General features: G+C 40.0%; 1 protein-coding gene across 2 annotated transcripts in view; it reads left to right on the forward strand.

Moving 5' to 3' along the window:
* LOC118796683 (period circadian protein homolog 1-like) overlaps positions 1-22,230 on the forward strand; it is a 29,144-nt gene extending 6,914 nt beyond the window's left edge. The window contains exons 4-23 of one of the 2 annotated variants that reach the window (XM_036555704.1): positions 56-210; positions 2,083-2,204; positions 3,397-3,598; positions 5,087-5,138; positions 5,838-5,980; positions 6,196-6,274; positions 7,727-7,833; positions 8,585-8,738; positions 8,857-8,965; positions 9,519-9,680; positions 10,109-10,205; positions 10,374-10,506; positions 12,065-12,189; positions 13,292-13,459; positions 13,766-14,005; positions 15,549-16,714; positions 18,415-18,577; positions 19,448-19,619; positions 19,891-20,041; positions 20,899-22,230. In XM_036555704.1, the coding sequence (XP_036411597.1) occupies positions 56-210; positions 2,083-2,204; positions 3,397-3,598; positions 5,087-5,138; positions 5,838-5,980; positions 6,196-6,274; positions 7,727-7,833; positions 8,585-8,738; positions 8,857-8,965; positions 9,519-9,680; positions 10,109-10,205; positions 10,374-10,506; positions 12,065-12,189; positions 13,292-13,459; positions 13,766-14,005; positions 15,549-16,714; positions 18,415-18,577; positions 19,448-19,619; positions 19,891-20,041; positions 20,899-21,036 (3,838 nt within the window). In that variant the 3' untranslated portion in view covers positions 21,037-22,230. The remainder of the gene's footprint in view (positions 1-55; positions 211-2,082; positions 2,205-3,396; positions 3,599-5,086; positions 5,139-5,837; positions 5,981-6,195; positions 6,275-7,726; positions 7,834-8,584; positions 8,739-8,856; positions 8,966-9,518; positions 9,681-10,108; positions 10,206-10,373; positions 10,507-12,064; positions 12,190-13,291; positions 13,460-13,765; positions 14,006-15,548; positions 16,715-18,414; positions 18,578-19,447; positions 19,620-19,890; positions 20,042-20,898) is intronic. The other variant, XM_036555705.1, reaches the window with a different exon arrangement.
* The last annotated feature ends 465 nt before the right edge of the window (positions 22,231-22,695 follow it).

The raw sequence follows: 22,695 nt of genomic DNA on the forward strand, positions 1-22,695 counted from the left end.
TTCCTCAGATGCTCATCAGTGTTAACCTCTGCATATGTGTGTTTGGTCTCTGCAGCAGTGAGCAGTCGGCGAAGGAGAAGACGCAGAAAGAACTCTTTAAGACGCTAAAGGAGATGAAGCTTCACCTGCCAGCAGACAAACGCAGCAAAGGACGAGCGAGCACTCTGCACACGCTCAGATATGCACTGCGCTGCGTCAGACAGGTCAAAGGTGAGGACCATGACTGTCTGTGTCTGCGTGTAACTGAATTGATCAGGCTAAATCTCTGAACTTCTCTGGACTTACAAACAAGCTGTTTGTTCCTGAAAAAGTCCCCAGCCGCGTGGGGCTCTAATTCTTCCAGGGGTGCACAACTCCTAGGCCCAATTCTATTTCATCCCTTGCCCCTACCACTTAGCCCTATCCCTCTGTTTTGTGTGTTCATGTCTAGGGGTCCCGATTCTTGTTGAAATAGAGGAGTAGGGAGAAGTGTTAGAGCTACATGGCCCTCCAAACAGAGGTTTTACAGAGACACACTCCCAATAGAGTGTTATGAGAAAAAAAAAAACAGCAAGATAGAGCACAAGAGACCAAACAAACGACAATTGTGAGAATTTTCTCTGTTAAAAATCGTGATAACCATCATATTATCTATTTTCCGTTCCACTTAAATGGTGCAGCAGTTCTGACACCTGAGGCAATTTGAAAAAAAAAATTGAACAAGAATCTGGCGAATAGACGACTTAAGCTTCATATCACTGAAGAATTAGGGGTGGGTGATAATAAATAACTGCCCCTTTTGAAGGCATATGATTCCCTAAATGTAACTAAAGCCCAGCAGTGAGGAGCTGAACTTTACCCTCCTTTGCTATCACTGCAGACTAGCAGGGTCGCCTACAGAGCAGCGCTAGTAGCTGTTAATGAAGTGATGCTCTTTTTATTTGAGGTTTGTCCCATTTTATAGGGAAGATTTCAACCACTAAACTGGAAAACAAAGGGTAGGGGTAAAAATAAGAAATGGGTTTGGTCCCTGGAGGGATGGTGCCCAGTGCAGTTTGGTCATTTTCCTGCTTAAGCACACCCCATTGAAGTTGTATGTTATTTGTCAGGTTTAGTAGGTGTGCTTGAGTAAGGGAGACTCAAGAACCAGAGGTGTGAACCTCTAATCTGTGCCATAAAGAGTATAATGCCGACTTTTTGCAAACTTTCAGAGAGGCCACTTGGGATGCAGGCTTCAGCAGACTTTGCTCATGGAGTTACCCAAAATTTACAGTGAAACACGTGATGTGACGACATAAACAAAGCAGAAGGAGTTATAAAAAATTATAGGGTAACTGGGAGGAAGAGACCTCTCAGGGTAATATGTTCCCCCATCCTTATTTTCTCTACACTGTCTACACTGTAATTTTAGGGAGTTTAACTAGGCTGCCTTAGAATTTAAATTATTCAATTTTCAGGTAGTAAGTTGACAGGAATAAAACACACATTGTCTTGTTCCGTTGACTTACTGTTCAAAATACGGATACTTAAAATTTACATTTACATAACACAACATGAGTATAATGGTTAGAGCCCATAACCTAAAAAAAAGTACTTTCTTTTTTAAAATTAGCGTTTAACGTACCTTGTAAACATCATTTACTGTTTACTCCACAGTCCATCTATGAAAACTAACCTGGAAAAACACCCCATTTTGAATTACTGTTGTGATATATGAGCACCCATTCAGCCTGCAAAAGTTCAGCCCCGCCCATCTAGAGCTGAGTTACTGGAGTGGAAGTTCTGGGAAAACAGTTCCTGAGGAGTTCAGTCCAAACTTAACAGTTTGTTTTCTGCACATGTCAGCCTGATGTACTTGAATAAGAAACAATGTAAGGCAGCCAATCAGAACATATTTATACATACATCAGTAGATATCAGTCTTAAAGTCACAGTAACAAAAACACGGTCATATAAAAAAGTAGCTATAATAAGCTGTTTTTGGTACTCTTTAAAACAAAAAACCTGATTTAATGTTGATGTGAGTGTGTTAGTGAAAATATTTGCATTGTGAGTATGTATGCATTTACGTCTTGGTTCTAAAGCACATGTTGTTCTCTGTAGCTAATGAAGAATACTATCAGATGCTGATGATAAATGACAGCCAGCCACTCGGTCTCGATGTGTCTTCCTACACCATTGAGGAAATCAACAGCATCACCTCGGAATACACTCTGAAAAACACTGTGAGTCACACACATGCGCACACGCACAAACAAACAAGCCACTTTAGGGTGCACCCATTTGCTAATACAGGTAAAATTGCATGCATATAGTTTATAATCTACATAGAAAAGCACTGACCAATAGATCTGGACAGCCTGGAGCAGATCACCAAGCCCAGTGCCAGCCATCGACTAGAGGGCTATAAAGCCCCCAGCATAGGGCTGTAGAGCAGCGGAACTATGTTCTCTGGAGTGATTGAGCTCCATCCAATACCTTTTAATACCCCTGATTTCAAAACAAATGTTGGATGAGCAGGTGCCTCAAGACTATTAGACATATAGTGTATGCTTTAACATCTAAACATCCTGCCTGCATGTTGGGAGCATTGTGGATTGTACATTCACTGTCCATCAAACTTTGGAGAATATCTGCGTTTTCAAAATGCAAGTACCAAAAAAGGTATTTTCCTTGTTGGTTTGCTGTAGCTTAACATATTAAAGCAAACAGGTTTGTATACAGAAAAACATTATCGCATGTACAGTCAACAAAGTTAATACATTCTTGACAGAAAACATAGTTAGTGTTAATTTGCTAAATTTAACATGTTGGAAAAAATAATAAAACATAAAATGTAGCCTGTACAAAAGTTATGGCACATTTAACATTATATGCTTTTACTTTCCAATATGCTAAACTCATAATTGTGCACTAAAATTTGTAGAAAAATGCTAAATTTCAGTCTTCCCTGTAAAGGATGTGTCTTGTTTTCACAAACCAAGAAAACATGTAATTAAACTGTTTCATACGATTGCAGATATTTGCCAATATTACTAACAGTGCTGCGTTGAGCATGACCAACCTCTTACATTGTATGCCCTGGTTGTGATGTCAGCACTTGTCAGCGTTCATACCTTTCAGCTGTTTAAACCACCTATGGGACAAAAGAGTTTGGGACTTAAATCATTATTTATTCCTGCTCTTGATACCCAGGAAGACATGATAAACATGAAGCTGGTTGTTAAAGCTAAATGTGCCTAACATAAAAGTAAACAGCTGCTCTATGGTAACAAAATCATCATTAAAAAGCAAGAGTGAAAATGAATGAATATTTTGAAAACTTCAAAAGAAAGGAAGGCCTCCCCACACTTTTGATGGGCAGTGCACATCTATATGTACAATGATATTCATAGAGATTGTTTCCTGTGTGTTTAGGATATCTTTGCAGTAGCGGTGTCTCTGATCACGGGTAAAATCGTGTACATATCAGAGCAGGCTGCAGGGATTCTGCACTACAGGAAGGATGAATTTAAGGACAGGAAGTTTGTGGAGTTTCTGACGCCGCAAGATGTCAGCGTTTTCTACAGCTTCACCACGCCATACAGACTGCCCGCCTGGAGCATGTGCACTGGAGCAGGTTAGTATACACACTGAAACACATACTTACACACACATCCACTTTCCACTAAAGCCCACCTTGTTGTTGCACTGTCCACCTTATAGGTCCACTATATAGTACAATTGCTGCAAGGTTGGACAAGTTTTATAGAACATTGACAACCTAAGAGAAACTGCTGCATTCTTGTCCAAATACGTTTATTATGTATGTTTGTCAGAGTTAACGTTTACTACTTAACTTCGCTGAGTTGAGGAGCTCAAGTACATCATTAATCATATCTGGTACCATAATTTAAATACTGAAATCACTATTTAGGTTTTAGTTACGCTGCATCATGGAAAGTCGTCGAGAAAACATACAGTTTTAATTTGCAATTAAGTAATAATAAGGTGCTTTTTCACTGCATGGTCCCAGCACGACTCCACTGGCGTTTTTTGGTTTTTCTATTAGGCAAAAGTTGGTACCCGGTACTTTTTTGGTACCATTTCCGTTATGGTTTCCACCGAGCTGAGCCAATGCCAAAAGGTGATGTAAAAACACTACAGACTGCTGATTGGTCAGAGAGATTCGCTAAACACATATGCTAACATTAGCTACCAAGTTAGCATAGCCTCTGAGCAACCAGAATTGTCTCGTTGTCTGAACTCTGATGCAGGTTTTCCCAAACTCTCCTTTTTTGTCAACAGTCTGCTGTCTTGCTGCCATTACGCTCTTCTGAACAAAATTTATCTCCTTCACGTCACAGCAGTTTCATTTGGTGTTGCTATGACGACCAGCTACATTGAGGGGGCGCTATATCTGCAGTGGAAAGCGAAGTAGCTGGTACCAAAAGCGAGTTGAACCAAGTCGAGTCGGTACCACTCAGTGAAAAAGCTGCTTTATACTTTGGCACTACAAAACACAAGTGCCTTAAGGGAATTGATCACATTTCTGCAAATTACCCCAGATGAGATGTAATCGATCAGTCAAGGCATGTTTGGTGTCCAAATTTTACTTCTTTATTTTTGCACTGCAGCTACAATGCTAAAGGGCTAATAAACACTAAAAGTCAGTAATCACCCATATCTGTTCTGTAAATACATCCCCAAAAGGATCATTAACATCTTCTTTAACATCGTGCAGGCCTGCCGATATGGTTTATCGACAAGCCTGCACTTACTGTATGACTTACTGTGAACTATAAGAAAGAACAAAACTTCCACCTTTTTGTTCTCAGAAACACTTTTGACTAGATTTTAGTTGAGTGGTAGATCATTTTCAGCACAGCAGTGACACTGACATGGTAGTGTGTGTGGCAGTGTGTGTGGTACTAGTGCATCAGGCACAGCTGTGTTGCTTGAGTTTTACACACATTAATGTCACTGCTAGACTGAGAATGTTCCACCACCTAAAAATATCTGGCCGAGAGTGGGCTTTTAGTCAGTTTACTGAATCTCTCACTACATCATTTATTCAGTTATTACATCAGCAACAGACCGTTCTTCTCTTTCGCCTTTTCTCATACAGAGTCATCCTCCACAGAGTTCATGCGGGAAAAGTCCTTCTTCTGCCGAATCAGGTGAGACAATTTGTCCTGTCATCTCCTGATGGAGAGAAAGACAGAAAGATTTGTTTTCAAAAATATTTCTGTCAATATTACAGCACTGTTTTGAGCTGAGAGAGAGAGAGAGAGAATGAAGTGAGAGTTGACAAAAGAAAGAAAGAGGCTTTTCGAGCAAAACCCTTTATTTTTGTTACCCGAGGTTACGTTTAGGCTAAATTGCATGCAGATAACTTCAGATACGTACAGATTAATGGTAGTCATCATTCAGCACCAGGTTTGGCTGATTAGTCCTTCATCATGTTAAATCAAGTATGCTGGTAATGGAATTTAACAAGTCTTTGAAATGATTAGGGGCATCAAGGAGAAATCTTTAACTTTATAAGAGAAGGAAAAATTATTTGTAACTTTTAATGTAAGTTAATGTAAAGATTTAATTTCAAGGAATTCTGGATGATTTTATTTGGTCCAATCATCATGACATTTTAACTCAATGTAAAAGGCAGTTGGCATTTTCACATCATTTAAACAAATATGTGTGTTTAAGTGTTTTGGGGCCATTTCTTTTGGTCCTTTCATCATGAAATTTATACACAGTATAAAGGCCAACAGGCATAGTCAAATTATGTCAAAAACTGAAAAATGAGCTATGATTTGTTTAAATATAGGTATGAAACCCAACCTCAGTGTGCCTCTGTATTGTATATGTGTGTACAGTGGCGGTAAGGAGAAGGAAGGTGGTCTGCAGTATTATCCGTTCAGGATGACCCCGTATCTGATGAAGGTTCAGGATGCAGAGCTGTCAGAGGAACATTTCTGCTGTTTAATCCTGGCAGAGCGAGTACACTCAGGATACGAGGGTAATTACACACACACACTCACAACACACCACTTTTAAAACACACTACCCAAGTACTTTATTTGCTCTCCTGTCTGTATTGACTTTACTGACTGAGCTGTTTGCTACCGTATGCTATTTGCTCTGTAAACGATATTTAAATTAATATAGAACTGATGAATTACTCTGTGGCTCAGTTTTGATTGTGTTTGATTGTGTTTCTGTATCTTTCTGTAGCACCTCGAATTCCACCAGACAAGAGGATCTTCACCACAACACACACACCCAACTGTGTGTTTCAGGACGTTGATGAGAGGTGTGTTTAGGGGTGGGCGATATGACGATGATTAATTATGATGATCAGTCATTTGAAAGCTTCATCAAAAAAGTACGGCAGGGAGTGATGTACATCTCATGATCTAATTTAAAGTCAATTAACTAATGAGACAAATTTTTAGAAGATGCAAAAATGTTAATACCACATTTATTATACGTGGTTGAGATTGCACTAGAAATGTGACTACTGAGCTGCACTGATTCTACATGATTTTGGGGGGGTTCTGGTGGGGGGGTACTGTGTGCTGTTACAACAGGCAAGTATCCTGTGCAAAAAAACATCTTTGTACATTTTCAGGCATCAGTGTGTCATACGCATAAAAACTTCATACTCGGTTTTAAATAGCCTTTTTGTAAAATTTGTAAATTAAATTGTAAAAAATGTACAAAAAGTTGTACATTTCAACTTCTTTACAAACCTCAGAAACACAAGTATCATGATACATCTAGTGCATGTGTCAGGCTCCAGTCCTCATGGGCCAAAACACTTTAGCACACTGCTTCATTAAACACACCTGATTCTGCTCATCAGCTAATTAGCAAAGCCTTTATAAATTGAATTCAGAGTGTTAGATGAGGGTAAACGCTGATCTCTGCAGCACGGAAGGTCCCCAGTTTGACACGCCTGATTTCCAAAAAAGTTGGGACACAGTGCAGAATGTAAATAAAAATAGAATGCAAAGATATGCTAACCATGTAAACCATATTTTTAAAGGAAACTACAACAAAGGCAACATATCAGATGTTAAAACTGAGAAATTCTATTGAAAAATATTTTTGAAATATTTTTGAAAAATATATACTCATTTTGAATTTGATGCCAACAACATGTTCCAAGAAAGTTGATTTGTTGGACCACAGGACACTTTTCCACTTCCCCTTTAGTGCATTTCTGGATCCTGTTTTATATGATTTCTTCTTTGCATTTAAGAGTTTTAGCTTGCATTTGTGGATGCAGTGGTGAACTGTCTGTGAAAATCTGCAGTGCCCATGCAGTGATTTCCACTACAGAATCATGTCTGTTTTTACTGCAGTGCCACCTGAGAGCCCAAAGATCACGGCCAGCAAATACTGGTTTTTGGTCTTGTCCCTTACATACAGAGATTTCTCCAGATTCTCTGAATCTTTTAATGATATTATGTACCGTAGATGATGAAAAGCAAAAGTTCTTTGCTATTTTATGTTGAGAAACGTTTTTCTTGAACTGTTGCACTATTTAATCGTGCAGTCTTTCACAGTGGTGAACCCCTCCTCATCTTTACTTCTGAAAGACTCCGCCTCTCTGAGATCCTTTTTATACCCAATCATGTTACTGACCTGTTGCTTTTTTGGAAATGGTGTTGTATTGTAAACTAATATTTTTTTTGCCATATTGCCCACTCAGAAGTGCATTGCTGTCTGGCTTTGTGTAACACTCTTGTCTGTGTTGTAGGGCCGTGCCTCTGTTGGGCTATCTTCCACAAGACCTAATTGGGACCCCTGTCCTTCTTCACCTTCACCCCAATGACAGGCCGCTGATGCTGGCAGTGCACCGCAAGAGTAAGAAACTTAGGTTTATTCATGCTACAGACGTATGCAAATAGAAGATGAGTGGGCAGTAAGAGTGTTGCCCAAGGACTCTTGGTACGTTGTGCCTGGCTGGGGAATCACACCCTGGTTTGCTACATATATAATGGTCTGCCACAAATATAATGCAACGATATGTAATGCAGGATATATTAGTTACATTTTGTGTATTAATACAGCTATTGACATTAGAAGGACAGTGCAGTTGACTTTTGAATTTTGTACATTATGGAGTTTTGAACTTGTCATGGTGAAAAGATAACCTTCAGATTTGTGCGAAAGGACAGATGGTTTAACGTATATTAGGCTTTAAAGTACACCCACTGTGCATATAACAAAACTGTTAAGTTTGCGTGCACTCATTTTGCAATCACATTTGAACATACACGGCTGTTATGTCTAGCATGATGCAGTAATCCTATTCTGTCTCTGTGAGGAAGCTAAATTTAATCTTACGTAATCCAATGTAATATTATGACATTATAACCAAAATGTCACACATTTGACTCAGCTTAGGAGGATAAGTAGGCGGTGGAATTATGAATAAAGTCATTAGATACTGTTCATCAAATGTATCGTCTTTTTCGTTGCTCTGACTTTTTGGCTTTTTGTTCAATCAACTTGATAAAAAAAGTCATTTTTTAGTAACAGAAACAGCCTGTTTAATCGTACAGCAAAAAAGACATGCACACTTTCTCACGCTTTTTTCTTGTGTTTTATGCAGTTCTGCAGTACATGGGGCAGCCTTTCGATCACTCCTCCATCCGCTTCTGCGCTCGCAATGGCGAATACGTGACCATAGACACTAGTTGGTCCAGCTTTGTCAACCCCTGGAGCCGGAAGGTGTCCTTCGTTATCGGAAGACACAAAGTCCGCATGTGAGTATCCAACACACACACATGTACACACATCACCAGTGTAGAACTGGCTTGTGTCTACACATCTCTGGGTCGACAGGTACACATACCCATGTATGTATCTCTACGTGTGTTACAGGGGTCCTGTGAATGAAGATGTGTTTTCTGCTCCTGCTTTCACTGAAGGGAAAATCATGGACTCAGATATTCAGGAAATCACTGAGCAGATACACAAACTACTGCTACAGGTACACACACAAACACACACACACACATACACAAGACATTGAGTCATACATATACATAAGTGTTATATATAAATACTGTGTAAAAGTCAGAGACCACCCCTTATTAAAACAATTAATTTTCTAGTCAAAATGGCAGTTAAGAGTTAATATATTCATTAATGAGCCAACAAGTTATTCACCTTTCGGTGTCACAAAAAAATAAAAACAGAAAGCATTAACATTTAAATATAATTACCTCCAAAATTCAGCCTTAGAAGTTACATGTTTTCTGCTTCACACGATCCAAGTAAAACACAGTAAATGATGTTGAGGTCTGGATGTTTTCAGATCTGAAGCAGCTTGATTTTCTCCTCTCTCTCAAAGATGAAAGCTTTATGTGCTGTTTATCTGATGGCGGCACAGATGTTAGGAGCCACATTTTCCCTAATAATATATGTTCTGTATCATTTTTTGAACTCTAAAAATAAAAATTAAAAATTAAAATAAGGTGGTCTCTCACTTCTGCACAATACTATATGTATATGTATATTTACAATATATGCTTGTCTGGCAGCCAGTACACAGTATGGGCTCTAGTGGTTACGGTAGCCACGGCAGCAACGGTTCTCACGACCACCTACTCAGCGTGGCCTCGTCCAGCGACAGCAACAGTAATGGCAACATGGCCATGGGCAACGGCAACACTGGTCAGGAGGAGGGAAGCAAGACCAAACCAGTGAGCTTTACTCACACACACACACACACACACACAACCTTGTCCCCTGGTTGCTTTCTCTCTCATACTTTCTTATTATTGCTCAGCAGTCTATACAGTCAGATGCAAAAGTTACATGGTTGCTTGATTTTCCAAGTGAAAATAAGTTAACACATCCGCTACAGGTAGCACACTTACATATGGCATTTTTATAATATTATAAAAAAAAAAACAAAAAAAAACATGAAACTGTCCCATAACTTCTGCACAGACCACATGTTATGGTTTATTTTTTATAACCAAACTGCCATCAGATTAGCTTTAAAAATATGGTGACACCAGAGGCCGCCACTATACCAAATGATGGAGTTTTACACTTACAGGTGGGGAAAAAATGAATGGATGTTTTCATTTTGACCCTTAATTTTGTTTTGTATTTTTTTGTACAGAGAACTTTTCAGGAGATTTGTAAAGGAGTTCAGATGCTGAAGACTCAGGACCAGCAGGGCTCCACTGCTAAATCCGATCAGAAAAAGAGCACAGAGAGTAAGCACTCTGAAATGTTGTATCTAAAAAGTGCATTAAGTAAATCATAAATAAAATAAAGAATAAAAGTGTGTGCAGCAACATAAAAAAGTAGTTTGAGGCTTAATGCTGAGAGTATTTTGTTATTATGTTATCAGAGGAGTCAATATAAAATGTATGTGTGTGCAGCAGGGTTAAAGGCTCCAGCTGTGAAGCAGAAAGACGCTCTGGTGGTCAGAGATGGTACTGCAGCGGTGGAGGAGTTGAGGGACCAGACCTTGTACTCTTATCAGCAGATCAGCTGTTTGGATAGTGTGATAAGGTGTGTGTGTGAATGATTATGTTCATAGTGTATTGTATTATGTTTGTAGATTTTTTAGAACACAAATTATCCACTGGAGCTTAGGCTCATTACCGTGCCACAGTTTGACAGTGTCCGATCTGATGGTTACCCCACCGTTGACTTTTTCAAAATACAGATTAAAATGCATTTATGTCTGTTACTATGTGCCAGACATGGGGAAATGGGTTGCACATCTGTCGCATGTTGGTTGACTCATAACTCTGACTCTTCTGCCTCAACTAGCTATCTAGTAAAGTGTGTTGGTGAGATAGCTCACACTACCATTAGGTAAAACCTTTAAGGTTGGCGTTTAGCGTTGTTACTCCCCAAGCACATTAACTACTGTAAATTCCTTCAAAATAAAAGGGTTTTAACTAATGTTAATGTGATCTACCATACCAGCACTTAAGCTACCCAGCTAACGTCCGAGGTAGGGTTCCTTCTGCGTGCTTTGCTTAACCTGGGGCTTGTTCTGCAGGGCTTCAGCATGTCACTCTGATTTTAGGAGGCTGAATATATCGGATGATATAATTTTAGATTTGTCATAGATGTTAATTTCATACTTCCAATAATTTTTTGTCAAACAGTGTTTTACTGACAGATGTGATTGAATGCATTTACATGCAATTACTAATCCAGTCATTATCGGATTTCGGCAGCTATCTGTAAAATCTTGAGTTAAGACAAAAAGATAGACCCCTTTTGTCTTAAGATCTGACAGGTCAAGATAAGAACTGTGAGTTGTGAATACTGTGAGAGCGCCCCCTGTTGTTTATCAGAGCGTCACCGCTCCCCAGTTTCAGTCTCCATTTCCCAAACGCTTTAGCCAAGCGCGCTAACGTTACTCCTCCTAAGATAGAAACGGACCTTAAACAGAAGTTAGGGCCCTGTTGGGGTTCATCCTAAAGTTAGGACAGTATTTAGGAGGTTTAGTCTAGTTAGGATGTTTGTGTGATACTGTTTTCTTATTTGGAGTTAATGAGATTATGAAGTTAGGAGATGGTGTTCAGTCATAACTGAAGTCGTCATGATGACAAAACAGATAGATTTCAGAGTTATGAAGTTTCTGTAATACGGCCCCTGGAGTTTTCCCATTATCTGATTACCCAAGTGCATGTAAACGTGTTAAACAAATTACTGTCAAAATCTAATTTTCTACAGTTATCAGATTATTAATTGTATGTAAATGTACTCATTGTTAACTTAAACACTCTGTGGTTTTGGTTTGTTTGCCTATATTGCTGTTGTAAAGTTAAACAGGGACTTGCTCATATTGGGCTCCCCACAGCTCAAGTGTCTAAAGACTTGCTTTATCTTGACGACATAGCAAGGTGAAATCCTGACAATGCGTTTGCATTGATACCAGTAAAACTGTGGGTCATAAGTATCAGCCAACCAATATATCAGTCAGGCCCAACATGACACATTTTGGGCTGTTATCATACGCAGTAGTGCTCTGAGACCATGTTGGCACCACCGTATGAGAGTGACCATTCAGAAATGACTGTTACCAAGTTCACCTGTCTGTATGTTTCAGGTATTTGGAGAGTTGTAATGTACCCATTACAGTGAAGCGGAAGTACCAGTTCTCCTCCAACACCACCTCCTCTAACTCAGATGAGGAAAAGAAAGGGTCAGATGGAGCCCTGCAGAGCCTGGAAGGTGAGCAATGCTACCAAAACTACACTGCGTTTTGAACGTTTGTAGTATCGACATTTTCAGATATAATCATTAAATAATGTTTTAAAATGTTTTAATGTTTTAAATAGCAATTTTATGAGCCTACATTTCACATGTTTAAAAGCCTACATCGTTAACAATCTTATCTGATAGCCAACTGAGAAAAAGGTTATGTGCAAAATAAAATATCTTCATTGTGGTTGGCCTGTTGGTGTTTATTTATTAAGGCTACTATAACTAACTAGGCTAACCGCTAGTTTTCTTGGTAATGCTAAAGCTGCATCATGTGTGATTGCAAAGGTTTTGGATTCATAATTAATTTAATGTAATTTATTTAGAATTTAAATCAAAGCTGACGGAATATAGCATTTGTACGTGAACTGTAATTAAAATTAGATTGTTTAATGATTTGTAATGTGTTCAGATCCATATATCAATATTCTATCCACTGAGTAACCTGCATCTTATTTAACTACTTCAGACTCACATATTGCATATATGGAAATGTGTACAAATGTACATATCATAGTATTTATGTCATAACTTGTATTACTGTATAAAAACTGTACATTGGAATGGTGTAATATTGGTGTATACTAATGTGTATATTGTGTATATGGGTATATACTTACAGTCTAATGTTTATATAATTTGGTGACATATATATTTTTTGTATATTTAAGTACTACAAGAGGGATATGCACCCAAGATTTTTACTCACCTTCGCACCTGTGTAAATGTGATGTGACAGTAAACATTATTTGATTTGATTTGAGTTAATATTTAATGTAATATCTAGCATTTCTAGCATCAAAGTATTAGGGCATGATGAGTGCATTTTACGTGAACATACTTGCAGACCACTGTCGTAAACAGTAAACATATAAACATGATGTAAATTCTTCTGACAAATAATTGGGTCCTTCATAGCATTTACATAGTAAATGTAGAGCACACGTGGTACATGTAGGGGTTTATATTAGTTTATATCAGACAAAACAGATCCCAAAAAAGAGAAAAGCAGAGCCTATTAAACAGATGTCAGATGTTACACTGAATGTTTCTTTCTGTTAATCCTTTCTAGATCCTAGATCCAGTAAGAAGCCTCCGGCTGGCCCTGCCGCTGTGGTCAGTGGGACTTTGGCTCCTTTACCCCTGCCTACTAAACCAGAGAGTGTGGTGTCCATCACCTCTCAGTGTTCATACAGCAGCACCATTGTACACGTGGGAGACAAGAAACAGCCAGAATCAGGTACAAACACACACAAATGTGCACACACATGCTTTTTTTGTAAACATAGCAGAGAAATCACAGCCAGTTTGTGTCACTTGTAATATGCCAAATAGCCTAACATGATAAATCACGTCACATTACGTCAAAATATTATTTTCTGATTATATTGTGGATATCGTCAGTACTTGAAGAACACTGACCAACTGCATGTTCTATTACATGCATAATTAGTCCTGTTTTAATTTAGTGTCATGCATTGTGTGAAACATTAAATATCTATCTAATTATCTATTTGTCTATACTTTCATCTACTTACATTTGCAGAGATCATTGAGGATGTAGCAGAAAGCCCCGCCCCTCCTGCGCCCATCAGCATGGTGTCTCCACCCACAGTGGAGCAGGGGGCCTACCGGAAGCTGGGGCTGACCAAACAGGTGCTTGCCGCACACACACAGAAAGAGGAGCAGGCGTTCCTGAGTCGCTGCAAAGAACTGTGCCAGAGCTGGACGCTACAGAAAGACGGTCCAGCTAATGCGGCCAGAAACCGCGGACAAGCTAACGATGGTAGAATACACACACAGACACTGTTTCATTGATATGCAGCTCAAGGGGCTGTTGAACAAGCATGAGTTAAAACAAAATGCTGCTTTGGTTTAATTCTAGATCTGTGATGACCTAAAAATCTGATTTGTAATAGAACAGGGGCTCTTTACCTTTTACAGGGTATGCTCCTTTTTTAGGATTAAAAATATTTTGCAGCCCCCCTCCTTCCACCACTTCTGCCCCACACACTAGAAATTATAGACCCCATGTTGTGACCCCCAGGTTGAGAACTCCTGGAATAGAATGAAGTCTGCCAGGCACAAATTCAGCCAGTAATCATATTTGCAGTTTTCTTTTTTAGTCACAATATAGTCAACCATGCAAAGTGTGCTAATTGGTGAGGTATAAGCTTCCATTACCTATTAGCTACATTAGCCTATTAGCTCCAGTGCAAAACTAAAGAACACAGGGGTTGCAACCCAAATGTTAAAGAACTATTTTGTCCTTTCAACAAAAATCAAACCACCTTAGGAGCCACAACATTTTATGTCCATTTCACCATTTTGGCTGTAAATATGTCTTAGTATGTGCTAATGTCCTAGGAAATATAAAATAAATGAAAACACAGACTTACTTTGCTCTGCTTTAAGCTTTAGCTCACCTATAGCAGCTTTTCCCGCATCTCCAGCGGGAAACTTTTCATCAAAAAGTAGAACAGCTTCTCGTAAAATGTCTCTCAACATTTGACTTTTAACGAGGCTGAAGTCACTTGTCATTCACCAGCTTCTTGTTCGAATTTTCCCATTCCACCATAAATGGTGCCTGAGGTGCCAGAATGTAACTTCCGCACCATTTAAGGTGGAAGGAGAAAATTTGAACAAGAAGCTGGTGAATGAGATGCTGACTGCAGCTTTGCAATGTTTTAGTGTTTGATAGTTTCTCGTTGCAGATTAAACATATCAGGAAACCAGCTGGAGTGATTATAAATGTAAATAATTCCATTTATCTGCAAATTATTGATGTTCGTCTTAAATTTCTCTCTTCGTCTTTTCGTTAGCTACTAGCTAGGCGAGACCGTTGTCTGTGTTGCTATGGTGAACAGCAGTCTATGCGCCAGTCTTCAGGGTTAAAGGGTGAATTAGCAGTTCTACATTAACTCCAGCGTTTAAGACCATTTACTGTTAAACTGTGTTGAACGATCAGCAGAGCTTTATTTTACTGTAAAGGAGGATTATTTTATTTTTACCTAAAAATCTAATTCTGCCATGAAGCCGCAACAGGCAGTAAAAGAGCCAAATGTTGCAGACACCTGATCTAACAAGTAATGGAAGCTTAAATCTAACCAACTGTGTAAATTTCCTGCCTAAACAATTTCACACTTGCTTCATACCAGTACAAATATAAAGAGCCCAAAACTTAAGATATTAGTCTTCGCTGATTGTCTACATTTAGTGTATGGAGGAAAACTGTAAATTTGATTTTTCACTGAATTATTGCTGTAAGTCTCTCTGTCACACTAAACTCTCTGAATATTTCTTTCTCTGTCACTCTGTGTCTCTTTTAGTTCTATCAGGACCTCATGCATCCAAACCAGGCGCATCTGGTGCAGAACCAGCCACTAAACGTAGCGGCCGAACCAGGAAGTCAAAGAAACCTCGCATAAACAAACCTGATTCGTCAGACAGTGCTGCGTCTCAGCGGATGCGCCGGCCACCTCTGCAGAGCCTGAATCAAACATCCTGGTCTCCATCCGAGGCATCTCAGTCTGCGTTTTCAGTCCCATACCCTGCTTTGGTCCCGGGATATCCACTTTACACAGCTGCTCCTCCACCCGCAACTACACTGCCCCCTAGTGGCGAACGGAACCCAGCCGGAAGCTTTGCAGAGGCTCCGAATGCTCAGGCGGCACCCACTGCCCCACCATACCCTGCCCCATTGGTTACACCAGTGGTGGCATTTGTTTTGCCCAATTATGTGTTTCCTCAACTCAGCACGGCGCCACGCCCACCTTTCTATGCAGAACCCCAACAAACCTACAACAACCAGCAACCCTTTCAGCACCAACCAACTGTAAACCCCCAGCAACCCCTCCAACCTCAACAGAACTACACTACCCAACAGCCCTTTCAACACTCTCAACCACAACAAGCATACAACACCCAGCAACCCTTCCAGCCCCAACAAGCTTATGCCACTCAGCAACTCTTTCAGCCCCAGCCAGCCTACAATAACCAGCAATCCTTTCAACCGCAGCAGACTTACACCGTACAGCAAGCTTTCCAACCTCAAACAGCATATAGTTCCCAGCAACCTTTTCAGCCCCAGCAAGGCTACACTGCCCAGCAACCTTTTCAACCTCAGCAGCCCTTCGCTAACCAGCAGCAAACTTTTCAGCCCCAAACTCCTTTCAACCCCCCGCAGCCGTTTCAAATGCAGACCCAATTTGCTGCGCAGACGCCGTTCTCTCCGTACAGGATGACCTCTGATCCCAAACCTCCTGCTAATGAAGCCCCAGACGTGACATCCCCGCCTCCCTCACCCCATTCTCCTCCCCTTTTTGGCTCCCACTGTAGCTCTCCCCTGCAGCTGGACCTGCTACAGCTGGAGGACAAGCCAGACTCACACAGCACAGCGGCCCCTTCAGGTTCCCAGGGGATCTGCAGCTCAGCACAGGAGAAGAGCAACACAGTCAGCAGTAGCGCCACTGCTGTGGCAGGGGAGGCACAACAGGTGAGAGACTTGTGTTATTTGACGTAAATGGAGTAGTGTTGGGATATGTGATAAGTGTTGCATTCTTCATCTTCTAGAAAATGCGCACACATATTTTCAGGTAAAGTGGCGCGATACTTAAAAAAAAAAAGTACCGGCATGAAGTTTGAGTTTTACATTACGTTTACGTCACGTCGTCTTCTGTGAGTTTATTGGCTAGTTGCAAAGCAGAAACCCAGTTACTGCCTGGGTTGACCAAGATGTTGACCAAGAGTTTTCCCATTATCTGATTACACAAGTGCATGTAAAAGCGTTGATCTTCTGACTTTCTGCAGATATCGGAATATTAAGTACATGCAAACACACTCACCGATTCATAAGGGTACTTAGCTAGTTAGGTCCTTGGGTTTGATTGGAAAGATCCTTTTGACCGACATGTACAGTGACCAATTACAGACTTGTTGTATGTTTAGCACAATGTGTGCATAATGAAAATGAAGACATGCCATACCGGCCGTCATGGATATCTTGTTTATTTGCATCTCTGGTTTAAACTAAATTCTTGAATAACTTTTTTTTTAAAAGCTGTGTAAAACTCTTAAAATCTCATTTTTTATTTGTACCCCTACCCCTTGTTTTCGAGGGCAAGGGGTAATGGTTGAAATCTTCCCCTATGAAATGGGACCCTCAAATAAAAAGAGCATCACTTCATTAACAGCTACCAGTGCTGCTCTGTAGGCGACCCTGCCACTCTGCAGTGACAGCAGAGGAGGGTAAAGTTCAGCTCCTCACTGCTGGGCTTTAGTTACATTTAGGGCATCATATGCCTTCAAAGAGGGGGGCAATTATTTATTATTACCCACCCCTGGTTCTTCAGTGATATGAAGCTGAAGTCAGCTATTCACTTAAATGGTGCAGCTTCAGAACTGCTGCGCCATTTAAGGTGGAACAGGAAATTTGGCTAGCTGGCTACAGAGACATCAGCATACTAATAGCAATTTTTTATGCTTGTTATAAAGAAATAGACCATAATTGAAATGACATTAAACTAAGAATAGTTGTCATTATGTTTTAACAGAGAAAATACTGACATTTGTGGGTTTCTTTGGTTGCTTGTTCAGCCATCTTGCCAGTTTTTCTTTTTTTCTCATAACACTCTGTTTGGAGTCTCTGTAAAAGCTCAGTTTAGATGGTCATGTTTCCCTAACACTTTGCCCCACCCCTCTATCTCAACACAAATCGGGACACCCTACCCCTAGATATGAACACACAAAACGGCGGGGTAGTTCTAAGTGGTAGGGGCGAGGGGTGAAATGGGATTGGGCCTTAGTGTGCTGTTTACATCAGATGTGCATATAACTCTGTGAGCAGAGTGTCTGAGCCTACTAACTTAAACACAACAGAAACTCCTTCTCAATGTATATCATGGTTTTAAGAGATAAAGATCTGATTGACAAGTTAGATGATTTCTAGGAACTAAAAAATACATGTTTGTATAATCAGAACGCACAACAAAAATTTGTCCAGTTGTTTCCCCATGGTATCGAGGATGGACACAGCCAAGCTACTGCTGTGTTAGGTTAACTACCAACATGGTTAGAAAATGACAGTGGAATCAACCAATCACTCTTTGATTGATAATAGGTGGAACCAATATTACGAGAAAAAAATTGGGAAAAAAGCTTGGATTAATTATATTGTATATAATGTGAATCTTTCAGTCTTGCTGCCTGGGAGACGGAAGACGAGGCGACGGTCACTCTTCGTCCAGCGACCTAATGGAGCTGCTAATGCAGGAAGACTCTCGCTCCGGAACGGGCTCGGCCACCTCCGCCTCCACAGGCTCTGCCTCCAACGGCTGCAACACCTCCAACAGTGGCACAGGTGAGTGCAAAACACGTAGAGACATCAAACTCATTGATGCCATCCCAACATTTAGAAGGACATTTGGCCCCGATTACACCTGGTATTAACGTGCGTCCTAGGTGATCTGATCTTAGATAGACCGCATTAAGTGCAAGTATAAACGTACATAACCTTTGTGGTATGAACGCTGAAGCATCTCGATGCGTCTTCAGCAGTGGACCGCCTTAATCAGCTGTCTCATCACAGCAGAGAGGAAAGAAGCTATTTGTTCATCTCCTTTCCCATTTGCAATTCATGCGATCTAACTCTTTGCAAAAGGCCTTACATTTAGATGAACTATGACTTGCATGGAAATTCTTGTCTAACAACAAACGCAGCAAGAGACTGAGGTCATAAATGTGAGTGGTCCCAGCCACGACATCTGATCAAATGTGGCCACGGGCGATGCATTTGAGATATATGAAAATGCTTGGTCTAAATGGCTATACTTCTCATTGTCCTCTTAAGATCAGATCACTCGAGACAGGTGTTAATACCAAGAGTGAACAGGGCCTTAGATTCTTTAAACCCTTACACAGGTCTGTGTACAGAATACGAATAATAAGCTATGTTGTGTTGTGGCTCACTTTTTTATGTTGTGGCTGGCTTCGCAGCATTTCTGAAGCTTCTGTTTTCTTTATTTGCAGTGTGTTTGTAAAATATAGCTCCGATGTAGTCATTTTGATGAGAGTGCTTTCTGTATTTGCAGCATGTTTGCAAAATGCATTTCATGTGCAGTAATTTTGATAAAAGCAGTGCGTTTATGAGTTTGCAACATGTTTTTAATTGTACTGTGAATAGGGTCTTGTTGGCTACCATACCTTAACCCTCCTTTTATTTGACTTACAGGAAGCAGTAATACAAGCAAATATTTCGGGAGTGTTGAGTCCTCTGAAAATTACCACAAGGAGAAGAGGAAAAAAGATGGACAAAACTTAAAATATGTCCTTCAAGATCCGCTCTGGCTGCTGATGGCCAACGCTGATGACAAAGTCATGATGACTTATCAGGTGCCAGCACGGTGAGTCACGTCTTTCAGTCACTGGCAGAGAGGGATGCCCTTGACTGCATAGAGCAAAATAGTGCAAAAGTACTGAATGGTTAATTTTAAGATTACCAAATATTAATTAAATCAAATGATAATAATGAGAAGAATAAGAAAAAGATGAAAGCATGAATTAAATAAATGCAACTACAATTAATGTAGCAAATGACAGATTATTTAAAAGCATGTTAAAGTAGAAAAGACTCATTTTTCGCAGTGTTAAGAGAGTTTTGTTGTGCTTATTTAGGGACACGGACAAGGTGTTGCGTGATGATCGTGAGCGTTTGCGGCGGATGCAGAAGAGTCAGCCGCGTTTCACCTCAGACCAGAGGAGAGAGCTCATAGAGCAGCACCCCTGGATGAGGAGAGGGGGTCTACCCAAAGCCATTGACGTCAAGGTATGTGTGAATGTGTGTGATGTTATTAGAACACCTTTTCCTCTTTGCCCCAAATATAATCAAACTAATCAAGTTTGCTTCTTTAGTTCTGCAGTGGAGCTACAAGGCTAATGTGACTAACAAGTAATATATCTCACCGATTAGCAAGGTGCAGATGCCTGAATCATCACACCAGAGGGTCAGTGTCAAGCACAGTCTGTCTCCTGTGAGCTGCGGAAATCCTGTGCTTGACACCGGCCCGCTTGACCAGATTTAAAGAACCCTGCTATATATATTTTTATCAGCAACATTTGAGACGTTTAAGAAAACATATTTCTGTAAGTTAACAGTGGCTTATTATTCTGCAATGTCATACAATTATAAGAAGAATCATATTTAACGAGTAAAACAAAATGGTAGAAACAAATCTGAACAATATATAGATAAAGTTATGGTCTGTGTACATAAGCATGCCCAGGCGTCTCTGAGCTCAGCAAAATTGTTACTAAATGTTGTTTTACATCCAAATTTATTAAATTTGTTGTATTTTCCACACTCGTTTTACACTGTCATGTATGTGCACTCTGTGTAGTCCTGTGTAGTCTGCTGCTGTTGTGTGTTGCATAATGGGGCCTGAAGTACAATATTTCATTACAATGTATACATTATAAAGTTATATTGAGGAAAGACAATAATTATCTGTGCTTATTTGTGATATACTGGTATAAATGTTGTGACAGAATAAGGAATTTTAACCAGTACTCTGGATAAACTGATATGTTGCTCACTTCTAGATGCTATGTTGTCACATTCAAGGTGATGGCTAACATTTGTGTGTGTGTGTGTGTGTGTGTGTGTGTGTGTGTGTGTGTGTGTAGGAATGCTTGTACTGTGAGGACGACACCCACGCTCCATTAGAAGAAGACCTGCCTGACATGGAGCTCGGCATTCTGGGAACAGAGACAGCGCAGGAAGAGACACGGGAAGAGGCAGGGCAACCTGGCCTGGTCTCCTAGCAACTCTGTAACCCTAGTTGTTTATCAGCCAGCGTGGGGTGGCCCAAAACCTCCAGCTGAACGCTGCCCCACACTCTCTCTCACACACATGTGTATTGCATAGTTTACACTGCACAGTTTTTATATCCTGAGCAGATCAGATCACCCTACCTTCAGTTCTAGTGAAGTTGTGAGGGTGTACAGCACTGCGCAAAAGTCAGAGACCACCCTGTATTTATTCACTTTTCAGTCATTAAGTCCAAGCTAATCATTTCAGTGTGAGAAAAAATGCAAAAAAAGAAATTACATTTTTTAAATTAAATTTAAAAGAAATGTTACATACATAAATCTGCAGGAATACATTGTTTAAGTTCAGTCATAGGTTTTCTGCTTCTCGTGATACACATTCAATGATGTTGAGGTCTGGACGCTTAGGTGGACAGCCCATTGTTCTAACAACATCAGCAGCTTTTTTGTTTTATTTGCTATTTATTTATTTTTTCTTTGTCTGTCTCCTTTCCTCAGTGAGGCTTCTCGACAGCTACACATCCTTTCAGGCCCATAGCACTGAGTTGTCTTCTTTTTTCAGATCCGAAGCAAGAGTTTAGCTAGATTTTCATCTGTACAGGATGATTTTTTGAGCATTAATTATCTGATGGTGACAGTTTTGGTGGTCTTCCAGGTCTTGCATGGTTGTTAGGAGTCCCACTTTCTCTGTATCTTTTAATAATTTTGAACTCCAGTTTTGGAAAGGTCTTGTTTTTTCAAGTATTTTGCTTTGACTCTCTTTTCTTTATGCAAGCAGATTATCTTAGATGTAATCACCTCAGAAACATGTCCTGAAAAATGAACATTATGGGCGTTTTGAGTGGTAATAAATAAATGAAGGGTCTCTGACTTTTGCGGAGTACTGTATATGTGTGTGTGTGTGTGTGTGTATGTATGCTTGTAAAAGCGGTGTAGCTAAAATCCCCAGACTGTGACCAACCACTACGGCAAACGGTTAATAGATTAATTATTCATTTTTATTATTAGGTAATTCATAATTAATTAAATTAATTTAAAGGTTATCATCTTCGTCCCTGACTTGAAGTCCAAAAATGAGAAGATATAAATGCATTTTTTTCTTTCAGTTCTAAAAGGATTATTGCAATCAAAGACTGTATTAGATTTTTAAGAATGTGTGAAGGACACTTATGGACATTGTGCAGCCAAGTGCACCTACTTGAGATTATGATGGACATGGGATTGGACTCCAGTGCTTATGTCTGCTGTGCACCTGAGGCTATTGACCAAACTACCTGATGACCACACTGCAGTATCTGGACAGTTTATTGCAGTTAGAACATTGGCTCTGAAGGAAACTATGACCAGGTACTGGGCTCAAAACACTGGACGAAAGGACCAGAGGACAGAAGCAGTGACCAGAGCTGCTGGACAGTGGTGCATTTACACCACAAGAAAAACAGGTACAGTGTTCGTCTTTTCTGTGATCATGGACATTCAGAAACTTGAAACAAGGCACAGAATGTCAGAAGAAAATGGACCAAATCAACTCACTCTGTGTTTTTATCTCAGTATCTGACATGATTTTTCAGTGTTTCATTTGTTTTTATATTTTAAATAATGACGTTTCTGTCCAGCAGAGTGTGGTTGTTTAACAGAGACCATACGCTGTCA

The sequence above is a fragment of the Colossoma macropomum genome, unplaced genomic scaffold, assembly GCF_904425465.1.
Source record: "Colossoma macropomum unplaced genomic scaffold, Colossoma_macropomum, whole genome shotgun sequence".
NCBI lineage: Eukaryota > Metazoa > Chordata > Actinopteri > Characiformes > Serrasalmidae > Colossoma > Colossoma macropomum.